At 34.6% G+C, this 23,064-nt stretch overlaps 2 protein-coding genes and 1 long non-coding RNA gene across 3 annotated transcripts; 1 reads left to right on the top strand and 2 right to left on the bottom strand.

Moving 5' to 3' along the window:
* Positions 1-138: 138 nt before the first annotated feature.
* LOC136799114 (protein phosphatase 1 regulatory subunit 14C-like) lies at positions 139-11,360 on the bottom strand. Its single transcript, XM_067055798.1, has 6 exons — positions 11,293-11,360; positions 2,486-2,671; positions 2,042-2,125; positions 1,735-1,767; positions 1,433-1,470; positions 139-1,135 (listed from the first exon to the last, which is right to left on the bottom strand). The coding sequence occupies exons 2-6, from the start codon at positions 2,663-2,665 to the stop codon at positions 1,084-1,086; spliced, it is 387 nt and encodes a 128-aa protein (XP_066911899.1). The 5' UTR covers positions 2,666-2,671; positions 11,293-11,360; the 3' UTR covers positions 139-1,083.
* Positions 11,361-11,414: 54 nt separating this feature from the next.
* LOC136799110 (uncharacterized) lies at positions 11,415-14,837 on the top strand. The gene is made up of 3 exons (XR_010845475.1): positions 11,415-11,494; positions 13,844-13,918; positions 14,155-14,837. It is a non-coding gene; the product is annotated as an uncharacterized lncRNA (long non-coding RNA).
* Positions 14,838-17,697: 2,860 nt separating this feature from the next.
* LOC136799109 (protein RER1-like) lies at positions 17,698-22,151 on the bottom strand. Its single transcript, XM_067055795.1, has 6 exons — positions 22,050-22,151; positions 21,413-21,517; positions 21,027-21,123; positions 20,287-20,392; positions 19,609-19,744; positions 17,698-19,031 (listed from the first exon to the last, which is right to left on the bottom strand). Exons 1-6 carry the CDS (start codon positions 22,119-22,121, stop codon positions 18,945-18,947), a joined length of 603 nt encoding a protein of 200 aa, XP_066911896.1. The 5' UTR covers positions 22,122-22,151; the 3' UTR covers positions 17,698-18,944.
* Positions 22,152-23,064: the final 913 nt, after the last annotated feature.

Below are 23,064 nucleotides of genomic sequence, written 5' to 3'. Positions count from 1 at the left end.
CATTTAGACATGTTAATTCAAATTGAACAGAAAAAATATGAACGCTGATGAACGACAACTGTAAACTCATTACAGAATATATTTTTCAAAAACTAGTAAATATTTGAAAAATTACACTTTCTAAAATATTACTAAAACGTTAGAATTTATAGAATTTAATGAGGTCTTTTAGTTTAAGATTTCGTACTAAAAATAAGCGTGCAACAAAATTTTAAAGGATTTTAACCAACCTTAGATTTATGTCAAGTTCGGTTTTGTAAAGTATTCAGTTCAGGTGCAATTAAAATTAGATTCAATATATTACTTTACTGTTTTATTTTAAATAATATGAATAAATTGCTGTACTTAAAATTGGAACAAATAAAAATCTATGATGTATAAATTCTCTGAGAAAATTTAAAAAATTGAAACTAATCCAAAAAATGTTAAATAATATCAATGCATGAAGAGTTCAACTAAAAATTACTTTAATCAGAAAACTTTTCAGGAGATTTGATTTAGCGTTTAACCAATTTTTGCCGTTTTTCGTGAAAATGAAACTCACAGAACTGCGTGAGATTGCCAACTCCTGAAATAAAATCCTGAAATAAAACCCTGAGTTGATTCCCTGAAAACCCTCTCAAAAATTTTCAAAGTGCCGATTCACGAAAATAAATCAAAAAAATTTGGCTCTCAATCAAATCTCATGAAAATCAATCAGATTAAAGTATGCTATCTTAGGTAACATGGAATTACTAATTGTCGTTTTTGTAAATTTTCAGTTTCATAGAATATTGTATATTGCCAGTTTGATTTGTAATATACTTTGGGTCAATGAAACAACATACGAAGTGTAAAGATAAACGAATATAATACCGATAAATTATACAAAAGATAAAAATAACAAACTAAAAACATCTTAAAATGCCTGCTAGTCGTTTAAAAACCTTCATATTGTGTAGAAAATGTGTATATCATGTTCAAACCATGCATGATGAAAGTATGTTACTTTCTAGATGACATGTAATTTATGAGATAAAAATTTAGAGTCCCAAAGCTCCAATTCTTTATGTTTTATATTTATAATTGCTATATTTTCTTTTTTCAGTTAATTAATGTTTCTTTGCTTGAGGCTCTGTGGAGGACATTTTCATCTCTAAAAAATAAATAAAGAAGAAAAGTTCACAATTTTAATTAATGGGTATTTTGAAATCTGTTGGTAGTTTTAAAAGTTAGAATTTAAATTATTTCGAGGTTATCTTGTGCCAGAAAATCATCCAGACAATTTATATACACCTTTATACACTAAGCATCTTACCAATCAGACTCAATAACTTTTTTATCTTATCACAGGTCCCCAAATCAAAATTGGTAATGTGAATTGGTCCTTTCAGGACCACAAATTTATTAGTTGCACTAATAAGTAACGAAGATAAAAATCAAAACATCTTACATGCTTTTTATCTTCTCCAAAAGATTTTGAATAAATTCCTAAACAGAAAAACATGGATATTTCAATATAAGGACATATACTGTAATAAAGATCTGTAAAGATTGAAATATTGTTTAAAGAAAAGTGTTTTTATGTTTTCCTTTTTTGATCCACACAATCTTGGCTTTTTATGTTTGATTCAATATAAGGTTAGATTCATTTCATTTTATTTCCCACAAAATGGTGGGTGAAGCAAGTAATGGAAGTAATTGGATGGGAGCAATCAAACAAAATAAAAAACAAAAGGTTTGCAAAACACTTACTTCTACAGGCTCTTTTGATCCTGAAAGTAAATTCTAAAAAATATATATATATATAACCAAGTGAGCATGATAAAAAAATCAGATTATAGTGGAAACAGTAAATTTGATTTCTTTTTCTTTAAAATAGTTTTTCCTTGGATATGGTGGAATTTTATTGATGTTTAAGGTTTTATTTAATTAAGATTTTCTTAACCAAAATTGTTGTGTTCATAGTTTTTTGTGAAGATATCAAACATTTTCAAGGTTTTTGATGCTCAAAACATACAATTATGGTATTTATAATGATTAAACGAGAATACATTTGCACCTGTAACATTTCCTGTTGCTTTTCACCATCTTTTTCTTGGAGTAAAATATCAAGATCAATCTCCACACCATACTCTTCTCCCTCCTATAAAAAAGTGAATTAAAGGAGATGATTAAACAAAAATACATCTGGACCTGTAACATTTCTTGTTGTTTTTTGCCATCTTTTTCTTGGAGTAAAATATCTAGATCAATCTCTCTTTGACCAAAGTTTTCCTTTGAATTTATCTACCAAAAATATCTGAAGATTCTTGAGGTAGGGAAAATCTTGAAGTGTGTATTATAAACCCAATTGTAATATAGAAAAGTCATTCTTGCAGTAGTCTTATTCAAGTAACAAAAAATCTTTTCGTACACCTAATATGGTTTAAACTTCAACTGTCACACCAATTTTTTGTATTATGGTTTGGCTCTCCTAAGAGAATAATAAATGAGAAAGTAATACCTTGCACTGATACAATCTTCGTAATTCATAATGAAGCCACTCTTCAACTACCAGTCTTTTCTTTAATGCTTTACGGTCATATTTTGCGGTAGCTTGGTACTTCTTACCAGAGGGTTCTTGATGCTTGGGACTGGCAGTATCAGATGTGAATCTTAAGATTTTTGACCCATCATCTGCCATCTTTTACTGTTAATGTCAATAATGTTAATGAATATAATATTTTGCAACTGGCTTTCTTTCTTCCTTTATCCGGCACACAAACACAAAACCCTAAAGCTCAAAGAGTTATGGAAGCAGCCACTGAGAAGAAGAGACCACTTTTGTTTTTATTGCAGACATTGCAGGGAATACTTCTGTCAATGTGAATTATGTGTCAACTATGTAAGCATTGTATTGTTGGAATAGGAAAGAGGAAAGAGAAAAAAGGTAACTCTAGCCTAGCCTAATTGTCAGCTGTGGGTGTTAAAAGAATATGAGTTTATTTACACCAAAAACGAGACACGCGGTTTTTCCCGAGCTGCCTTTAGAAAAAACCCTTTCCTATCTTATGGCAGCCATCCTGCAAAAAATAGAGGGTATCCCAGAAAAATTAGGAGAATCTTAGTGTAGGAACAGGAATCTTATGCAAAATAACATTATTTTGCAGCTTTTCAAAGAGTTTTAAATATTACTGGGTCAGGGTCCAAATTTGAGGAATATTGAATGAAAAGCAATTTTAATAAGCATATTATATAAAATGAGTTAGCCTCAGTCTTTTATTTTTAAGTTCAGTCTGGCACATTCTTGCAATTGCATAGGGTGCGCATTTGAATTGGGTTTACCATACCCAGTAAAAATGCAATAAGATATCATGGGCATAACATGCTCATTTAACCTTTAAATCTAGTTATTTTGGAGAACGCGACGCGGCCTTTTGAATAACAAATTAATCCACATATACATTATACTTTCCCTCAGCCAATAAAAAACGTGATAAATTATCTTGTCTCTAGGTAACTGTTGTGGGTTATTCGATAGGCCGCCGTGTTCTTCAAAACAACTATTGAAAAAGGCAAAAGACAAATTGAAACAGTCAACATTTATTCTGTAAAATAATATTCAAATATATAGCTACCATCAACTGCTCTAACTTGGGACTATCTGACAAATTCAGCCACAGAACCTCCAAAGTCATTTGATTTGAATCATTCAATCAACTCATCATCCTCTAATCTCACAAACTCTCACTGATTCTATTTTCTATTCAGCTCAGGTTGTGAAAAGCAAAATCTATTTATTCACTATTTTCTTTTTAGCTTATATTTAAAATACTGAATTATAGTATTTAATTTCAAGTACAGTAATCATATTTATATTTATATATTATCTAAAGATTTTAATGTATAATTTTAATGTATGATTTTAATGTATATTTCTTTCAAGTCTACGATCACATTAGCCTCTCACTGTACTACATTATTACTATATCCTTGTGGTGGTCTTTCAGCTCCAGTCATATCTCGCTACTTTTAGCTCTGCATTAACAACTTCTTATTGCAGCCCCTTTTAGCTTTAGTTGTTTTCACTTGTTATTAGGCAGGCTTCGGCATAAGAAAAAAGAAGGCGTGTGATCATCGCACACCTACATAGTAATTTTTAGTAATTTAGGCGTGGGAATCATGGCACGCCTCATTTGCTTTAGACCTTTAGACGTGCGATCGCGTGCGATCGTTTTTTTCTTTTATTTTATAAACATCATTACAAAGATGAGGCTTACATTTTTGAACAATTCCTAGGAATGATCTTTCTTTTATTTACATAAAAAAGACAACAGGAAAGAAGAAAGTGTATATTCAATCTTCATTTTTGAAAAACAAAAACAGAAACCAAAAGAGCACTGAATAATCAAGAAGGAGAATACTTTAGGAAAACAAACAAGACAAAGAATCATGCAGCAAAAGTAACTTTTAAGAAGAGCTAGTTTATTGTCATAAACCAACAACCTCATAAACATAGCATGCGAGAGGGAAGGAAAAAGATTTGAGAGAGGAAAAATCATACAGCAAAAAGTGATTTTTTAAAAAAGGTTTCAGAGAGACCAAAAATCGTGCAGCAAAAGTTATATTTGAGAAAAGCTTGTTTATTGAAGACCAAAGCATAGTGTGAGAGAAAGAGGAGAGAGAAGATGTGTATCCATGCATTAGAGTAACTTTTTTATAAGAAGTTTTGTATATATATAGCAGTTTGAAAGAGTAAAGGAAAGTTTATCTTTCATTTGGTTCTTATGATTAAAGTAGAAAATGTTCTTTCAACAAGCAGAAAAAATATTTCTGGAATAAATTGTTGCATGTGCCATTGATCGCACGCCTCGCTAGGTTTTCATGATTTATGGCGTGCGATAAATTGCACGCCTAAAAGGCTTTTAGACGTGTGCGGAGGCGTGCGCGTGCGATCGCACGCCTCATATGCCGAAGCCTGATTAGGTATTTTTGATTACTTTTATTTTCAATATCATGATGATGTACGTTAGCGTATTATGTGATTAATTAATAGAACTAGAACTAAAACTTTGAGTTAATGAACGGCGTATTAAAAAATACACTATGCATAGCCCTCAAATGAATGACCTATCTGGTCATTAAAATACAAAGTTAAATCAAAACAAAAATGGTAGAGTAGATCTGCAAGCGGAGCTGCGTAGTTCATTTGTTTTGAATTTTTGCTGCTTTTAATTTGATTGGTCAGTCATTTGATGGCTATGCAAGTTTCCCTCAACTGATGCAAGTTACCCGACTTCACGGTATATGTTAGTATAAGAGTTAGTGGAGTGCATCGTGCAAGTTACCCGATCTCACGGTATTCATGCCCTTTGAGAGAGCAAGATGACGTGAATGGTTGATAATTACTTTTGTCAGATGCAGATTTTCTAGAAATTTTTGTGATAATGAATGAAGTAAATACAATTTTATACATTTACCTAAATACACTTACTCTTAGGTGCCAAATAAACAGGGGGGGGGTTCGAATAAACGGGGGGGTTGGAAATTTTTTAAGATTTTAATAAACAGGGGGGCCTAATTGCTGGGGGGGTTGGAAACTGTACTTCTGAAAAGCCAAACATAAGGTAAATATAGGCTAAAATAAGGCTATTTAGAGCAAAATAAGGGGCCATCTCGTTAACAGCTGAAAATATTTTTAAAAATTAATAAACGGGGGGGGGTCCTAATAAGGTCCGGGGGGTTGGAAAATTTTTGAAAAATTAACAAGCAGGGGGGCCCGTTTATTTGGCACTTAAGAGTACTGCTTACACTGGGCAATTAGTAATTTTCATCTTCTACCCATTGTATTATTGCTATTGGGCCATTCCAGAATTTGCGACAAAATGTATGAATTTCCAAGGCTATTGAATTAAAAAGGGCAAAAAAGAGTGGAATTTCCGACGCATATTTTGTTGCCAATGTACATGGAGATTTTCATCAGAATTTCCAACCACAGCCACCACTGCTGGCTGGAAAAAAAATTGGGCCATTCTAGAATTTGTCTATAACAGGGGGGGCAGACAACACCTGAACACAGGATTTCCGAGGGCAAAAGTTTTCACCAAAATTCAACATTTCCAAGGCCAGTCCAACACATTTTGCGAAAGGCGAAAGTACATGGATTTTCATCAAAATTTCCGACCACCGGACTGCTAGAAAAAAAATTGTGGTGTGCCGGACCTCAAACACTGACCCATTCCATTTACATGTGCGGAATTGTTTTTACTTTAGCGTATAAACTAGGCCTTATAAATCGAAGCGCTGTCTCGGGAATTGAATGACAAATTTTGGTTGGTTGATTTTGGCTGCTCCGGCCTGCTGCACGTTTTATTTTGTTTCAAACTTTCAAGTTTTAATTAATTGTCTTGCGTGTTGATTCAGGTAACTCTCATCCTTGTTGTTGCAAATACATCCTGTAGATGACTGATGTTGTTTTTTCTGAAAGCTAGATTTCCTAGTGTGACTAACTGTCTGGAATGGCCCATTGTTTCCGATCCGAGTACCGAGGCTAGAAAAAAATGTTAAATGTACGTCGCCTGACAGGGGTAACAAAGATTTTCAGGAATGGCCCATTTGCAACTGGTCGCAGCCAGTCGCCAGAAATAACCAAATAACAGAACCCCATCCAGTGTGGGAAATCCTCTCAATTGCACGCTTATGTTCCGAGGGCTTAAGCGCGTAATTGCATGGTAATAATTTACGTCCGCTCCCGCCCCGGTTGAAATTGCTTAGGGATAGACCTTTTTTCAAAAAGGACGTCATGTTGAATAATTATGTAGTCCAGCCATAAAAACGATGATAGAGCTATGCATAATTACTGTATCATGCATATTGTAATAATTATGCATGGTTTTATCATTGTTTTTCTGCTGGACTACATAATTATTCAACAGGGTGGCCTCTTTGAAAAAAGGTCTATTTCAAGGGGTTCAGAATCTCTAATTCGGGCGAAGGCATGGTTTAACGGGCAATCCATTTTTACGGAATCTTCTTCTACGATAAATTTTGAGTAAAACTGCCCTAGGCTTTTGAAATTCAACAGAGCTTTCGGAAGGAATTACGTGTCAAAAATATAGGAAATTTTAAAGCGTGCAATTACACACTTACCGCAAAAGCCGTCACCCGTCAATCTTGCTTAACGCTTATCGCCCGTTTCAGAACAATTTCGATAAGCGTGTAATTACACGCTTAAAAATTCTGCGATTTTGATAACCGTGCAATTAATTGCGCGCTTACGGCCTCGGAACATAAGCGTGCAATTGAGAGGATTTCCCAGACTGCCATCCATCATAATTGCAAGGATATCCCCCTGACCTGAACCTGTTCCTGTAAAGCATAAAGTTTGAACCAACAAGACGACAAGATAGCTGTAAAAGTGTCAAATAGCTAGCACCTCATAATCATCATCATCCTTCGACCTAGGTCCGAATGGACCTAGGTCGGAAACAAACAATAACCCTCCCTCCACAGCTCTCGATCAGCCATTGCAGTGCCCAGTTCCTCAATCTCTAGCCCTGTTTCTCGTTTCAAAGTATCAAGAAAAGTGCGCTTTCTCGAGCGCCTAGTGCCCGCAGGACACCAAAGTAAGATCTCAGACACCATTTCGTTTTTCGCACGGAAACAGTGACCTGAGAAAGAGAGCATCCTGCTAGTCAGGACAGAGGAAATTCTTGGGAGTCCATGATATATCTCTTGAAGGGTTGGGTGGTTGCGCCAATCAAGATTCTGGACTCTTTTCAAAAGATTTGTATAGCAGCCATCAAGGCTCTTCAGCATGGTTTTTGTCATGGTCCAAGTCTCCGAGCCATATAGAAGAATGGGCTCGATAAGACTTCTAAAAGTTTGAAGTTTAAGAGCGTTAGACAAATCAGAGTGCCATATCTTGTTTAACAAGTTTGATATTGACACCATTCTTGGAAGTTAAAGGGAGAACAATCCCAGAGGAGCTGATAAATTCAGTTTTTCCAGCATTGCAATAAAGACCGACTTGACTGGCCGAAGTTTCAAGTGAGTGAAGAAGACTTTCAAGATTTTGAATACTCTCAGAAACTAAGGCAAGATCGTCAGCAAAGTCAAGATCGGTCAGAAAAAGGCCGCGGTTACGCTTGCGCAGGGGAACTTTAATTTTGATTCCCTTGTCATTAGATAAGTCAACAGAAATTCTTAAAACATAATCTAAAACAATGATAAAAAGAAAGGGAGCTAAGGTGTCACCTTGTAGAACTCCAGCATGAATGTCAAAAATACCAGTGTCTCCGTCAGATGTAATGACCTTTGCTTTGGTGGACACGTAGAGTGCCCTGATGGCTGAAATGATTTTCTCTGGAATGCCGTACAATTTAAGAATTTCAAACATTTTTACACGAGATATGGAATCAAAGGCTTTTTTAAAGTCAACAAAGCAAATAAAAGCATCTTTGTTAAGTTTTCGCATTTCTTCCAAAATACGCCTGATGGCTAAAATCTGTGTAAGAGTACTTCTTCCCTTCCGAAAACCATTTTGGTTTTTTCTTAGAAGAGGATCAAGAACTGGAACGATACGTTGTAAAAGAAGTTTGTTGAATATTTTGGCGGCGATAGGCATAAGAGTGATGCCTCTGTAGTTGGATGCTAAGGTCAAATCACCCTTTTTTGGAACAGGAATGATACCGCCAGTTAACCAAGCAGAAGGGGGAGTTAGAAACTCAAATGTGTGATTACAAAAATCGAGAAGCATTTCCATAAAGACGGGATCTTTCCAAAGCAGAGTTGGAATATCATCAAGGCCTGAAGATTTATTATTTGAAAAAAGTTTAACGCAATTTGAAAGTTCATCAATTGTAAAAGGAGAAGTTGATATGTCAAGCTCATCAAAAATTTGATTTAAAGGGAGAGCATTAGTATTTAAAATAGGTTGGTTTCCAAGTAAAGTTTTAAAGTGGTTGAGCCAGTTTTCTCTTCTTTTATCTGGTGAGCCACCTTTGAGCTGAATAGAAGGGTGGTCTTTTCGACCTGTTAGATCATTGATCGTTTTCCAAGCGGCCGAGTGCTGATGGCTAACATGAAGATTGGAAATTGAGTTTATCTTACCCTGAATAAACATCGATTCGGCGTTAAGGTAGGCATCATCCAGAGCTTTTTGAGCATCAGAGAGGATTTTTGATGTTCTTCTTGTAGGGCGTCGCTGATGTTTTAGTTTGGCCTTTACAAGTGCATTCCGTGCATCAGAAACAAGGTTGTTTTCAAAGAGATATTTCTTTTTGACTTTTTGTTTCTTTGGTAGAAGAGCAAGACTAACTTCTTTATTAGCTTTAATCAGATTTTGGTAACTTTTCTCAATGTCGTCGTCTGCTTGAGCCAATGTATCAAATCTATTTTTCACTTCAATAGTGTAAGTAGTTCGGAGGTCGTGGTTACAATAAACCTGTTGCCAATCGATGGATTTCATTGGGTCAGGTTTAGACTTTTTAGATGATCTAAGGCTAAGAGAAATGCGACAGGAAATAATTCTGTGGTCAGAACCAACAGAAGAAAAAGAAGAATAGGACTGAGCATTGCGAACACTGTTCCTCCATTTGTTTCTTACAATCACATAATCTAACTGAGAGAGGCTTCCTGAAGGGTGTTGGAATGACCAGAGTTTGGAAACCTTTTTCATAAACATTGTATTTGTTGCTAGTAATTGAAACTGTTGCATGAAGTCAAAGAGTTTGTTACCGTTCCGATTAGTTAATGGGTGGAAAGAGAACTTAACGTTGTCTAGGCCAAGCTGAGCATTAAAATCACCAGATATCACCAAGAAGTTGTGGGCAGGGGTGTTAAGGACAGCCCTAGAAAGAGAAGAGTAGAATTCATCAACTTCAGATTCATCAGAAACGTTGGTGGGGCTATAGCAAGAAATGAATGTTGTTTTCGGATTGCTATTAAATTCGGCGACAATAATACGGCTTGATACTTTTGAAAGTGAAATTAGGTTGTTCGCTGCCTTAGGAGAGAGTAGTAAACCTATGCCCCCTATGGTCGAACCCTGAGAGTTTTTCCAAGCAGAGGATGTTATAAGTTTATTTTTACCAATATTAGTATGTTGAAAGTTAACCTCAGGATGTAATGTTCTATGTTCTTGGAGACTAAGTATATCAATATTGCATTTGGAAAAACAGGAGAGTAGTTCCTGTTTGCGACTAGTTAAAGTAAGAGTACGCGCGTTAAAAGTGCTAAAAATCGTAGAGTGTTTACATCTAAGAAGTTTGCGGTTATTATTTTTGGTTCCAGACTCTATCCTATCACCGCCTTCTCGCTCAGATGAGTTTGGAGAAGGAGGTTCATCAGTCTCTGAAGAAACAAGGTTAGGTTGTAGAACCGGAAAAGCAGGGGCTTGAACCCTGGTGCTGTTTAGAGAAGTCATGATTATTTCTTTCGATAGCTTTTTGTTTCGAATGCTCCACGCCACTGGATACACCCTAGAGAGAATGACAGTAACAAGTGTCTAAAGAGGTCAATCACCCCATGAGGCATAGACCTTTTTTCAAAGAGGACGTCCTGTTGAATAATTATGTAGTCCAGCCATAAAAACATTGATAGAGCCATGCATAATTACTGTATCATGCATATTGTAATAATTATGCATGGTTTTATCATCGTTTTTCTGTTGGACTACATAATTATTCAACAGGGTGGCCTCTTTAAAAAAAGGTCTATAAGAGAACCCTGCAAGACGCCAACCTGTACAGGGGTGGTTTTATATCAGAATTTTCCTTTTCCTATTTGGATTGCCGTAACCGGGCTATAAGATGCTCCAACTACACCTAGTTCTCCGAAGAGATGGAATGAAAAGTAAAAATAAAATTCTTAAAATATGATACAGGTTATATATACTAAAATTCGCGGTTTATATACAGTTAAAATTCGGTTGTATGCAAGTTTTAGAGAGAAAAACATATTCACGTAGTTTTGCATTTGACAATTTTCAACACTGAAGTGATTAAAGTCGTCTCTAGAAAATTTTCAATTCAAAATAAGTTTCCTAAATAATCCAGTAAAACTACAATGAAGTAAAAAAAGAAAAAGAGACTCTCACAACAGAAGTAGAAATGATGGAACTGTCTGTCTAGCAAAACTTTTAAACGATCGATAGATCTATAATGGCTTTGCAGGGCAAGGGCGCCAGGCTTCCCAGAGGAAGCCATCCTTGAGGATGGCTAACTGCCATCCCGCATACCCGCAAGCACCTAGAGGTAGACCTTCATGGAAACAAAAAATAAAACACCTAACACCTGTAACATATTAAAACATAGAAATTAAAATAAATACCACATAAATGGATACAAACTGGTCTGCTGGTCATGGATGGTCTGGTCTGGGTCACAGAAAAATTAAAATTTTATGACGATAAAATCTCCGCCAGATAAATACTGGAAATCCGCTATGACTTTTAAGAAATAAAAGCCATAGCTCAAACCCACATCGACCTCATTTCGCTTTCTCGCAATAAAAAACAAGATGTCTAACAAATGTAAGTAATAATGTTTATGATTTTTAATCTAGATTTATCGTACGAATCATACTATTTGAAGCAGTGAGCTTAATGACTTTTCTTTCTATCGTTACTCGATAGGGGATTAAATGCTTATTAATGTTCCATATTTCGGTGGATACTAGATAGAGCAACATAACTCCAAGCAATATTTGTTTGTTTCAAAAATTGGTTTAGTTAGCACTAATTGTGGTCGTAAATCACCCTTCACCTAGTTTGTAGATGGGGTTAGGACAACATTAGCATGAAGAGTCTTAGGTTATCACAAGACAGGCTTTACAAGAAACTTTCTGTCCATTACGGGACAGAGAGGGGCTGATACACCTTGCTGTCATTTATGTGACAGAGAGAGGGCTGATACAATAGTATTTCCATTTAGTGGAATTCATTATATTATATAGTATATCATCATAAAGAACTTTGCTGTCATTACGTGACAGAGAGATTCTATATAGTATATAATCATAAAGAACTTTGTTGTCATTACGTGACAGGGAGATTCTATATTGTATATATATTCATAAAGAACTTTGCTGCCATTACGTGACAGGGAGATTCTATATTGTATATATATTCATAAAGAACTTTGCTGCCATTACGTGACAGAGGGATTCTATATAGCATATCATCATAAAGAACTTTGCTGTCATTATGTGACGAAGATTCTATGTAGTATATCATCATAAAGAACTTTGCTGCCATTAGCATTACGTGACAGAGAGATTCTATATAGTATATAATCATAAAGAACTTTGTTGTCATTACGTGACAGGGAGATTCTATATTGTATATATATTCATAAAGAACTTTGCTGCCATTACGTGACAGAGAGATTCTATATAGCATATCATCATAAAGAACTTTGCTGTCATTATGTGACGAAGATTCTATATAATATATCATCATAAAGAACTTTGCTGCCATTAGCATTACGTGACAGAGAGATTCTATATAGTATATAATCATAAAGAACTTTGCTGTCATTACATGACAGAGAAGGTTCTATATAGTAGTATATAATCATAAAGAACTTTGCTGTCATTACAGGACGGAGAGATTCTATATAGTATATAATCATAAAGAACCTTGCTGCCATTATGTGACAGAGAGATTCTTTATAGTAGTATATAATCATAAAGGACTGATACAATAGCATTTCAGACTAGTGGTTTTCATTTTACTACTTATAAAAACCTTGTTGCCATTACATGACAGAGAGAGGAATATTGAATAGTACTTTTGATCAGTTCATAGTTTAAACTCTTCATCATTATAGATAAACTTGCTGTCGTTAAGTGACAGAGAGAGCTGATACGATTCTGTTTTCTGAGAGTTGAATTTATTTTACCATTATGAAGGACCTTTGTTGTCATTGAGTGAGAGAGGAACAAATCAAGAATATCCAGTACTGTATAAGTTTAATTTATATTATCATGATAAAGACCCTGATGTCAATATGACAGAGAGGGAGGGCCGTTGCAGTACAATATTTCAAATTACAGTTGTAGTTGAATGTCTTGTACCATTTGTATCATTATTAGGAGCCTCGCTGTCATTACATGATGAGGATTATACAGTAAAATGTCAATCTAGTTGAATTTCTTTACCTTGCTGTCAATATGTGACAGAGAGGAACAATACAATAAAAAATTTCTATATTAGTTGAATTAAGTTGAAGATCTTGCAGTAATTACCTGACAGAGATTTTACATAAAAATTCCCAATCTTGAATTTCTTTTTATATAAATTAAAATTAATTTTCTTCCATATCAAATTGTTGGTGAAACACAAGATGGGGTGTAAAAATTTACTGATACAATCCTTTTCTGTTACAAAATATAGAGGGACCGGATTTAATACAAAAAATCTTTTCAACAAAGTGAAATTTTCTTCACATATGATATGGTTTAAATACCATCCTTAAGTGTTAATCTGGCACTGTAGATATCTGTGTACTGCAGTTTCTGTCCAAATCCTTAAAATTTGGGTTACCTATGGCCCGGTAGATTTGTTTAAAATTACCTCTTCCTTTCTTGATAAGAATTGAGTCGAGAAATACTATTTGCAATACTCAGTATTTATTCAAGGATTTCTTTCTCCTTCGGTTGACGTTATTTGACATTTATTGCTTCTGTCGATGTCAAATAATTATCTTTCTCATTGCATGGGGGTGATATCAACATTCATTTAAATTACCCTTCAATTGTCTGCCATTGCAGATGGTTTGAACTTAATACACAAAAAAGATTCTTTCCCTTCCATATTTTTTGGGAAGACTACCAACATTAACTTTTAATTTTAATGTTTTATTTCACATATTTTTTCTAGGCATTCTAAGGCCCAGTGAATACTGCTTCTGATGATACCAGTGTTTGATAACGATCTTCCAACTAACAGAATGTTGTAAGTTTCACAGTTTATCATATGAATTTATGTTTGCACCTTCAATAGACTGACGATTCTTTATTATATCTCAAGATGCGGCTTGAAGCTTTATTTTTCACACATACATGTCCATGGGATAGGTGGATTGTTTACTATCAACATCAATACATCAACATCAATAGATGAGAATCACTGAGTTTTATTCAGTCATGTGATTAGATGTACTGACATAAAGCTTCTTTGATTATTTGTAGGTGAAGAGGATACCTTATACCAACCATTATAGCTGAAAGAAATATCCATATTAACTTTGACGGGAACAATGGAAGAACAAAGCAGATGCACTAGACAAGATACTATTAGCTCTAAACCCAGATAATTGAGTGGGTCGAACACTTAGCTGCCACCAATCACTGAGTAGTGTTGTAATGTTCACGAGAATAACTTGCTCCAGAACTGTTGCTACATTCCTGTTTAGTAAATGGATAGTTAAAGGATTTCAGGTTAAAACCTTAAAGTCATATCCCGTACCTCCTGTATGGTTGAATACAAATTTGTTCATATGATTCAATTTTATGTCTCTCACTGATGGATAGGAGAGTTCATATATGGACCCTGAAAGTAGATTTTCTCCAAAATGAGTGTTACATGACTTTTATGAACATTTTCAGTCTGTTGATAATGCATTGCAACCAACGTAACTGTCATTTATTTGGTACACTTTGAGTTGCGACTAATTAACATGATAAAGACTAAACTCTATGTATGCAGCATTGAGGCTTCAACCAATAATATTGGATGGCTATTCTTGTTTCCATAACGTGGATTTATCTTTAGTGATTCATTAAAGTTTTTGCATGTTTCATATTCAAAATATGTATTTTTTCTGAAGAAACATTTTTTCCAGAAATAATATATGCATTTCATTTCTTTCTTACTTTGAGATTTCTTATCTTATAATGGGAGTCCTGTCCTGTCCCTCGATTGTTGCTAGATAGATTGATAAAGGACAGTCCTTGATAGCTAACTCTAGTTAGATGGTCTCTGGGTTGGAAAAAGTTTTCTTTCTAACTTCTGATCCAACACCTGTAAAAATTTGGCTGGAATCCAGGTATTACCTAAGGCCTATAATTTCGACGTCATCTAACATTCCATTGGGCTGATCTCGTCGCCGATCTGAAGTACTTCGTAAGTTCTGTGTTAAAGATGATTATTGTTACAAGACAGGCCCTAGTAGTATGTATACATACAGGTATAGTACTTAGCGATGCATACCACTGATTTCACATTTATTCATGTACTAGATACTCTAATCGAGTTAGTAAATTTTGCCGTTGTAGCTTCCCACTAATATAGACTCGAAAAATTCCGATGATACTTGCGTCTTCAATGACAGGACATGTTGTTTGATAGCAACAGCCTGTAGAATCTTCCCTGACTTTGCAAAGTCCAGGCAGATGGATTCATAGTAAACAATTTCCTATTCTCCTGTAGTCTTGTCTTGGTTCCCTAGACTTCTTTTGACCTTTAAAGGCTACAAATTTGTTTTTCTTTGCAAATATTAAGTCGAATTGAAGTGCCCGAAGGGAGTCACTTGAACAATTAGTATGGGAGTTTCGGCAACAAGGTCATTATTATTGTAAATAAGTATTTGAGGTCTCAGATAGGAGGAGTTATCGGGTCAACTTATAAAGTGTCGTGCGTGTCAATTTTGTGTGGAACAAGATGGTTATTCTACCTTGGGCTTTGAAGAGAGGTCGATGTGGGTTTGAGCTATGGCTTTTATTTCTTAAAAGTCATAGCGGATTTCCAGTATTTATCTGGCGGAGATTTTATCGTCATAAAATTGAGGATTGTGCAAGGGCCCGAAGGGCCTGTAGTGCAATCCAGATTTTATAAGATAAAATCGAAGCCAAAGATAAATACTGCCCACCAAGCCCTCCCTAACACTATAACCACAGATTGTTTGTGCTCGAAAGCTCTATTTCTGTATTATTATTTTGTTATGGGGTCGATGATGTGATAGGATCGAAGCCGTAGGCCTAACTTCTAATTCATTTTCATAAATTTCATTTATTTGAGCGATTTCATTTATTTCTTGCGAGTCATAGCGGATTTCCAGTATTTATCTTTGGCTTCGATTTTATCTTATAAAATCTGGATTGCACTACAGGCCCTTCGGGCTCTTGCACAATCCTCAAATCTTCGAAAATATGGTAGCCTAAGCTGCGGTAGTTCGAAGATCGTGTTTGCTGCTTTTAGCGCTACTCATTTTCTGCTTATGTAGCGACGCAGCGGTAAGGGTATGTTTTTCAAAATATCAGAAATGCACTGTGTAGAAGGAAGGGGGCGTACGGGGTTCGCGATTTCCGAAATACCGATAGTAATTTTGCAAAGTTTTCCGAAATTCCGTAAAAAAATACTTGTAATTCCGATATCGATTTTTTCTCGGATTTTCTTTGGGTATTTTTCCTCGTTTTGACAAATTTTTCATCAAATTTGATTTTCCGATTTCCAATTGAGCTTGAAGTCCCAAAGACCCCAAAGGTGCTAACTGCTAGGGATGAATCTTTAACCTTTCCCTAGGCACGTAGGCTTCTGCTCATCCTCTAGCGAAAAAAGTTTAAGAAGTTTCTTATAGGAAGTATATCTATAGAGGTCTGCGATTCAGACTTATTACCTTACCCAAGCAAGAAAAACTGCCCTCATATTGCCCCAGATTTGAAAATTTTGTTTAAAAAACAAAAACACACGGGTCACGTGTTCTGGATGGAAAATAAGTATGACATATAAGTGGCTTAATTTCCCAAGTTTCGGATCTAGCCACTTGGGGCTTTGAATAGTCAATGTTCGTGTAGTTAGTATAGTGTAATTATTAGGGTAAAAGCTTTCCAGATTTGTTTTTTTTTTATGATGATGATGAAAAGCCATGAAATTCGAGGTGTGTAAAACTAACGATGTCGGCTTATTTTTGCCTAATAATTTTTGACCCAAAGTTTTTCGAAAATCGGGTATATAAAAATCGCTTTAAATCTGAGGATGATTCTTCTTTTGGAAGTAAATAATTTCTGTTTGTTTTTCCATAAACATATAAATGACTGGAGATCCATCTCCTTTGTATTTTTGTCGAAAGCACTGATAGCTTCGTTACCCCGCCTCGTTAAAAACATAAAATGAAACAATAAATTTTAAGGTACCTCTTGGGAATACCTTGCTAACAACATCAAAAGTTCGACAATAAAAGTCTCTGTTGTTCTACTCTTCTCAAGCCTTTTATCTATATCATAACAAATATAGCAGAGGCAAAATCATCTTGTCATGTCAAAACTACGACTAATATTTCTAAATTTCGACTCAAAAGTGTGGAATAATTTTAGAGAGTATAGGATTCAAATTATGATATTCTTATGGCACAGGCTCTCAACATTGGCATACTTTTTTCAAGTCAAAAAGAGTTATTGCAGTGACAAAAGTGATTCAAAAGTATACAAAAACGCAGTTGAAATTCTGCATTTCAGCGTTGAAAAATGCTGATAAAATATATTGAAAACTTGTGAAAAAATTGAGAATAATTCTTTTGTGAATTACGAATAATGTTCAAGCTCTATCAATCTTTTTACCTAAGTAATTCAAAGAAACAAAATTGTGACGGAATATTGTCGGATATTTATACCAATTTTGAAATACAGGCAGGAACGAAGCTCGCTTCAAAGACACAATTTGAAGATAGACGTCCAGTCGTTTATATGTCCATGGTTAGACTAAAAAGAAATGACAGACATAAAAGGATTTTTTTTGGATAGACCGCAAGAAACCTAAGGGCTGTAACTTTTTCTTCAAAATTTCAAAACAACAAAAAAGGGCAAAAAATCTACATTATTCGTATTTATAAACAAAGTTAATGTAACATAAAATATAACGTCTAAAAAAGTAACCGCCTTGATAAAAATACAAATAAGGCTATCCTCAAGATTTCACACAACACGCTTTTTTATAAGAACAATTTTATATGAACACGAGGCTGAAAATAGACCAAAACCTAAGAACAAATTAAGAACAATCATGAGCCTCTCAGATCTCAGAAATTACTGTTCTAAAAAAGTAATGATTTTAACAGATTCTATTTTAAGTTTTTGAGTAATGAAACTAAGTGTATTAAAGACATCGTAAGAACATTTAATCCTGAAAATTTCAAAATATAAAGAATAGCCCAGCCCTAGCTAAATTTTCCTGGTTCTTATATATAAAAAAGCGCGTACACAAGCACCTGACGGAAAGTTTTACAGGTGAGTACTAATTTTGTGAAACAGACGTAGATAATATAGAAGAAGAAGAAGAAGACCCAAATCTATGAGAAGGAGACAGCAAAAAATAAGAAATTCTAGGGAGACTCCTTGCTTATTAGATCAAAACAACTTAAAAACCCTTTTTGGTATCAAAAAAATAAATATATCACATAATGCAAGTACTTAATAATAAAACTGTTTTAGTGATTTAGTACAAGTGTCGCTCCCGCATTCCTATGTATTTAATATATTGCCTAATTTTGCCTTTTGTTGAAAGCACAAAAAAGTTGATCATGAAAAGTAGGGAATGGTATGATAATCTGTTTAAGTGATACTTCATTCTCATCAAAACTAAGCGAATCATTTCTGTCATAAACTCAAAGCACTAGATGAACTGCAAATTTAGCAGACTTGATTGTAATAAACAAACCAAACAACTTATGCATGCAAAATCTGAATGAGTCAGTTCGAAATGTTTATCTGTCATCAAAACACAGAGAACCTTAAACTTTACAGAAGAAGGTGTATACGTTATGATTCAAGTCTCATAAAATCTCTGGACAAAGCATCAAAAGGGTTTTCTCAAACTGTTGTACAACCATCAAGATATCAACCAACCAAAGTATTAACATTGTCATCCAATAAAATATCCATTCGATAAAAACTCTTTTTGTGTTTAAAATAATTATTTTGTATAAAGTTCTTTAAATTAAAATTTCAACAATTTTTCTAACCACGATATTTTTTGGGTGTACGATTTATTGCATCATAACGTCTCCGTCAGGTTTTCCCTGGTATTTGCGTTTACCGTGTGTGAAAGGAAGGTATCTATATTTGATCATATGCTGAAAAATGAAAGAAAAGAAAAGGTTAAAGTGACTGAAAATTTAGCATTTTTTTACGCTTGTAGAATTCTTCTTATTTTATTCTATCATTAAAAAAAATATTCGATTTGTATCAGGCGTCGCATCTCGAAACTCAATAGACTATAGTAGTTAATTGCGTTTTTGGACAAAAATTTCCTTCTTCCGCCAAATTAAATTCCCAACAAAATTAATTTTGAAGCCACTGTGAAAAAAACATTTTTGCCCATCCGCCAAATTAAATTCCCGCTAAAATTTCTTCCCTTAAGGTATGTCTGAATTAGTCGTCTAGCTTGACTAGAGATTCAAATGTTTTTGCCCCTAATCTTGTATAACCTTGTGAAACCTAAAATACCCTTAAAACATAGATTTTCTAAAATCCCACAAAATCGCTCAGTCTTGTCCTTCTTGAAACTATTGAGAATGAGCACCAGACTTGTACAAAATCCATAACAAACCCTATCGATATTGTTTAGCATCTACTTTTCACAGAACCTTATTTATACTTAGTGCCTAGAAGATTAGTTAATGACGAAAGCATGACCCAAACAATGTCTACCTTAATTTGTCTTTTCATAGTGAGGACGAATAAGATGCAGAAATACATAACCAAGATGGGCCAAAAGACTGGAACATTGAACATCTCAAAGAACGTGCAAAATGTTGCAATCACTATCGATTTACTACATGAATACCTGAAAAAGACACAAAAGATATTTTGACAATTGTCAAAACGAGATGTCCCTTAATCAAGAGAAATGTCCCCTAATAGCGCACCGCGCTGAATCTAAAAATAGATTTTATTTTTGACATGATCATTACTCTCGATGTGTTTGTACGAGTTCCAATTCCATCAACCTTTCCGTTAATCTCTTTTAAGAGAAATGTTAGGGACCCCGTAAAAGCTGTGAACAAGGACGAAGCAAACATTAAGGGGAAAATGGAAAAGATCATTGACTTTCTTACGGGAGAAATTACTTTCTTTGTGGTTTTAAGCCCCATTAGGCAACAATTTTTTGTGTTAAACTGTCAAAAATGCATAAAAACTAACTCAAGCGCCCAATAGTAGCCCAAAACGTAGTTCAGAAACAGTACATTCCCCTTAGGGTTTAAAATTTGACTACGGCTCCCCATTTCAGCTCCTCTCGAAAGGGGTTTCAAGTCGTAAATCGAAAATAAGGACAGCTGATGTCGATATTTTAAACAAAGAAATCAATACTGAGTCAAAGAAAATTACCAGAATTTGAACTCAGGTAACTTTCTGATAAATGGCTTGAATTCTTCGTCCCTTTTTGTGGGTAACCCAGGGCCTTCTTCGTCATCTGATATTTCAGAGAAGAAATCTAAAAGACAAAATGGAAATAAAGATATTGTTGAACATAGTCTATAGAGGTTTGTTTTATTTGCAGTTAGTTTTAAAGTTTAAGTTCTACATACTATTCCTGTTTTAGAACGGACAAATTATGCTTCATATCAGGCAGATACTTAGCGATCACCTCGCCAAAAACCGGGATTTTCCATTCCGTTTCTTGGCGAGTTCTATTCTGACGAATTTTGAAAAATAGAAGCCTTTAAAGTGCTTTGACGTAAATTCTACTTTTTCGCTTCTGCAGGAGCTTCGAAAGTTTAAAGTGACGTCAAAAAATCGAATGTTTTGAGCCCGAAAACCTGGGCTCAAAACATTCGAAAAAGTCGCAAAGTGCCATACACGTTCATTGCGTAGAAAAAACGCGGGTGACGTCTAGTATAGGCTAGCAGATACTTCCCTATTTATTGTTTCCATTTTATGCTAACCTTCAAAATTACGGGAATAACTCATTGGAAAATTGTAAACACATCAGTCTAGTAAACTAAGATAGGGGTTTAAAGATAAAAAGAACTAAAATTAAAGAAAACCTAGTCCAAAAAATTCTTGACCTGTTAAAGGCGCTTCGAGAGAAAGGCAATATTTATTATTGTCAAACTGTATTGACTCACCCCTGTTTTGATTTGACGGGTCGATTCGCGGAGTTAAGAAACCAATAAATAGATTTAAAATGTATATTCCTAAAGCATATGTTACGATGTACCATCCCTAAAAAGATAGAAAAAAAGTTTAATTATTGCAATTATAACAAGAAGAACTAATTTGTCTAGAGGTGCTGACGACGCTGTAAAATTCTTAATGTCAACAAGTTTGGGTACAATTGGGTACGCCTTTTCTTGAGTTACGTTTTGGGTGGTTGTCAATAACGCACGAGGCAGAAAATTACGCAAAAAAGGAAAACCTTTATATTAGAAAATCATAAAAGTATCATACACATTTTGTGAAACCTAACTTTTGAGTTTCTAATTTGTAATGGTCTTTTATAATTATAACATACCTGTAGTAAATACACTCGAATAATATACGTTATTGCTAATAATAAGGAGAACAACCATCTATAAAGTCCATGGGGAACTGTTTTGTCCAAAATAACTTGAAACCGCTGAAAAAAAAATGTTGGAAAGAAAAGTCAAACAAGAATCTTTATATTAGAATATTTAGTGCCAAAATGTTGCATGTTGAAACCTCAAAATAAAGTTTCCCCTGATTCTAAATCATATAATTCCTTTCCCAACACACTGCATATGAAAAAGGAACAATAGGAAAACATTTTTTCAATAATACACCTACCAACCCTTAGCAGCGCGATCAGCTTTTTAGGGGACTGCAGTAATGAATGTACCAGAAATTTCTTTCTCGGCACACAAAATTCTGACAAACCAAGCAAATTCCTTCAAAAAAAAGCCTAACCCATATGAGAGACATTTCCCTGAGTCTCTAAGGTGGAGTGGAGTGGGGAACCATTTTTAGCAGTTTAAATAGCTTAACAAATTCATGTTTCCTACTTTATCACAGAAGCGCTCCACTGTACTAATGTTTTTTGATACCGTTGTTGAAGAAATTTTTTTTCTCCTCAAAAGTTAGCTGCACCGTTAAGGGCTGATAGGTGTTAAAAATATTATTGAAAGTTATACCTGTGAGATGGACAAAAAGAATCTTGAAACTGCTGATGGCTGACTCGTTTCTTCCTGCCCAAGAGTATCCATTCTAAATAATTATTTAGACCTAAGAGATAAGCAGTAGCAACATGAGAAATTGATTATAAGGTAAACTCAAAAATTTGCTTTTCCCTCCCTATTACCCAAATCACAATGAAAAGTTTGTAATTCTTTCATTTTATTCAAACACTCGAGAGTACATATCATATTTTGTTATCCAATCGCTGCAGTATTAATTATTTATTTGTGTCCAATCAAGAGGGGATCTGTGCTTTGGTAACTAAGTAACCTGGACCTGGAATAAATATTCAGTGAGGATAAACTGGCTAAAACTAAGATATGATAATTGACATTAGACCCCTTTCACAAAATATCAACTTCCGAGGGGAAAATTACATCAAAAACAAAGGTTCTATCATTTAGTTACCAAACAAGGATGTTAAAAAGGAGGATTCTTTAATTTTCAAAATTAAAATAAGAAGTTCAACAGGAAAAGAACCTCCACTCAACATTAATACATTTCAAAGCACAAGACTTCATTCCATCAACATGTATTTCTGATTTCAGGGGACTGGTGGAAAAATAAATAAAACCTTCAGAGTAAGATGTTTAAAAAAATTGCTCAAACTACTTTGCAGACCAGATAGTTTCTATGACAGGTTGGGGGATTACACAAAGTTTAAGGTGCTAAATTTGAAAGATCTTCTATGTGGTGCTATTTTGAAAATTTCAAAAAACTGATTTTCATCCAGCTTTTGCAGGACAAGTGTTTTTGTGCAGCTGGGTACAAAGTCCAAATATGCATTTCCTGTAGATTTTGTATGGAAGGGTTTTAGAGCACCACTGTTAATGTTCAACCACACTTTTGTTGTTCACAATACAGGAAACAATAGGTTTGTATATGAGAAACATTGCGTTTTGTACCGAAACCTGCCGAAACATACCTTTGTTTGTATAAAGATTTCCATTTCCACACTAAGATTCCTTTGCC

The sequence above is a fragment of the Clytia hemisphaerica genome, unplaced genomic scaffold, assembly GCF_902728285.1.
Source record: "Clytia hemisphaerica strain Z4C2 unplaced genomic scaffold, Clytia hemisphaerica genome assembly, whole genome shotgun sequence".
Lineage (NCBI taxonomy): Eukaryota > Metazoa > Cnidaria > Hydrozoa > Leptothecata > Clytiidae > Clytia > Clytia hemisphaerica.
This window is presented reverse-complemented; position numbering and strand designations above follow the sequence as displayed.

Excerpts from the sequence above, each read along its gene's own strand:
- LOC136799114 (XM_067055798.1), bottom strand. The coding sequence starts at position 2,665 with ATGGCAGATGATGGGTCAAAAATCTTAAGATTCACATCTGATACTGCC. Across the intron at positions 2,126-2,485 it reads GAAGATTGTATCAGTGCAAG|GAGGGAGAAGAGTATGGTGT; the intron begins GTATTACTTTCT and ends ACTTTTTTATAG. Across the intron at positions 1,136-1,432 it reads TTGGAGAAGATAAAAAGCAT|AGATGAAAATGTCCTCCACA; the intron begins GTAAGATGTTTT and ends TTTATTTTTTAG.
- LOC136799109 (XM_067055795.1), bottom strand. The coding sequence starts at position 22,121 with ATGGATACTCTTGGGCAGGAAGAAACGAGTCAGCCATCAGCAGTTTCA. Across the intron at positions 21,124-21,412 it reads TTCGAGTGTATTTACTACAG|GGATGGTACATCGTAACATA; the intron begins GTATGTTATAAT and ends CTATCTTTTTAG. Across the intron at positions 20,393-21,026 it reads CCCGTCAAATCAAAACAGGG|ATTTCTTCTCTGAAATATCA; the intron begins GTGAGTCAATAC and ends TTTGTCTTTTAG.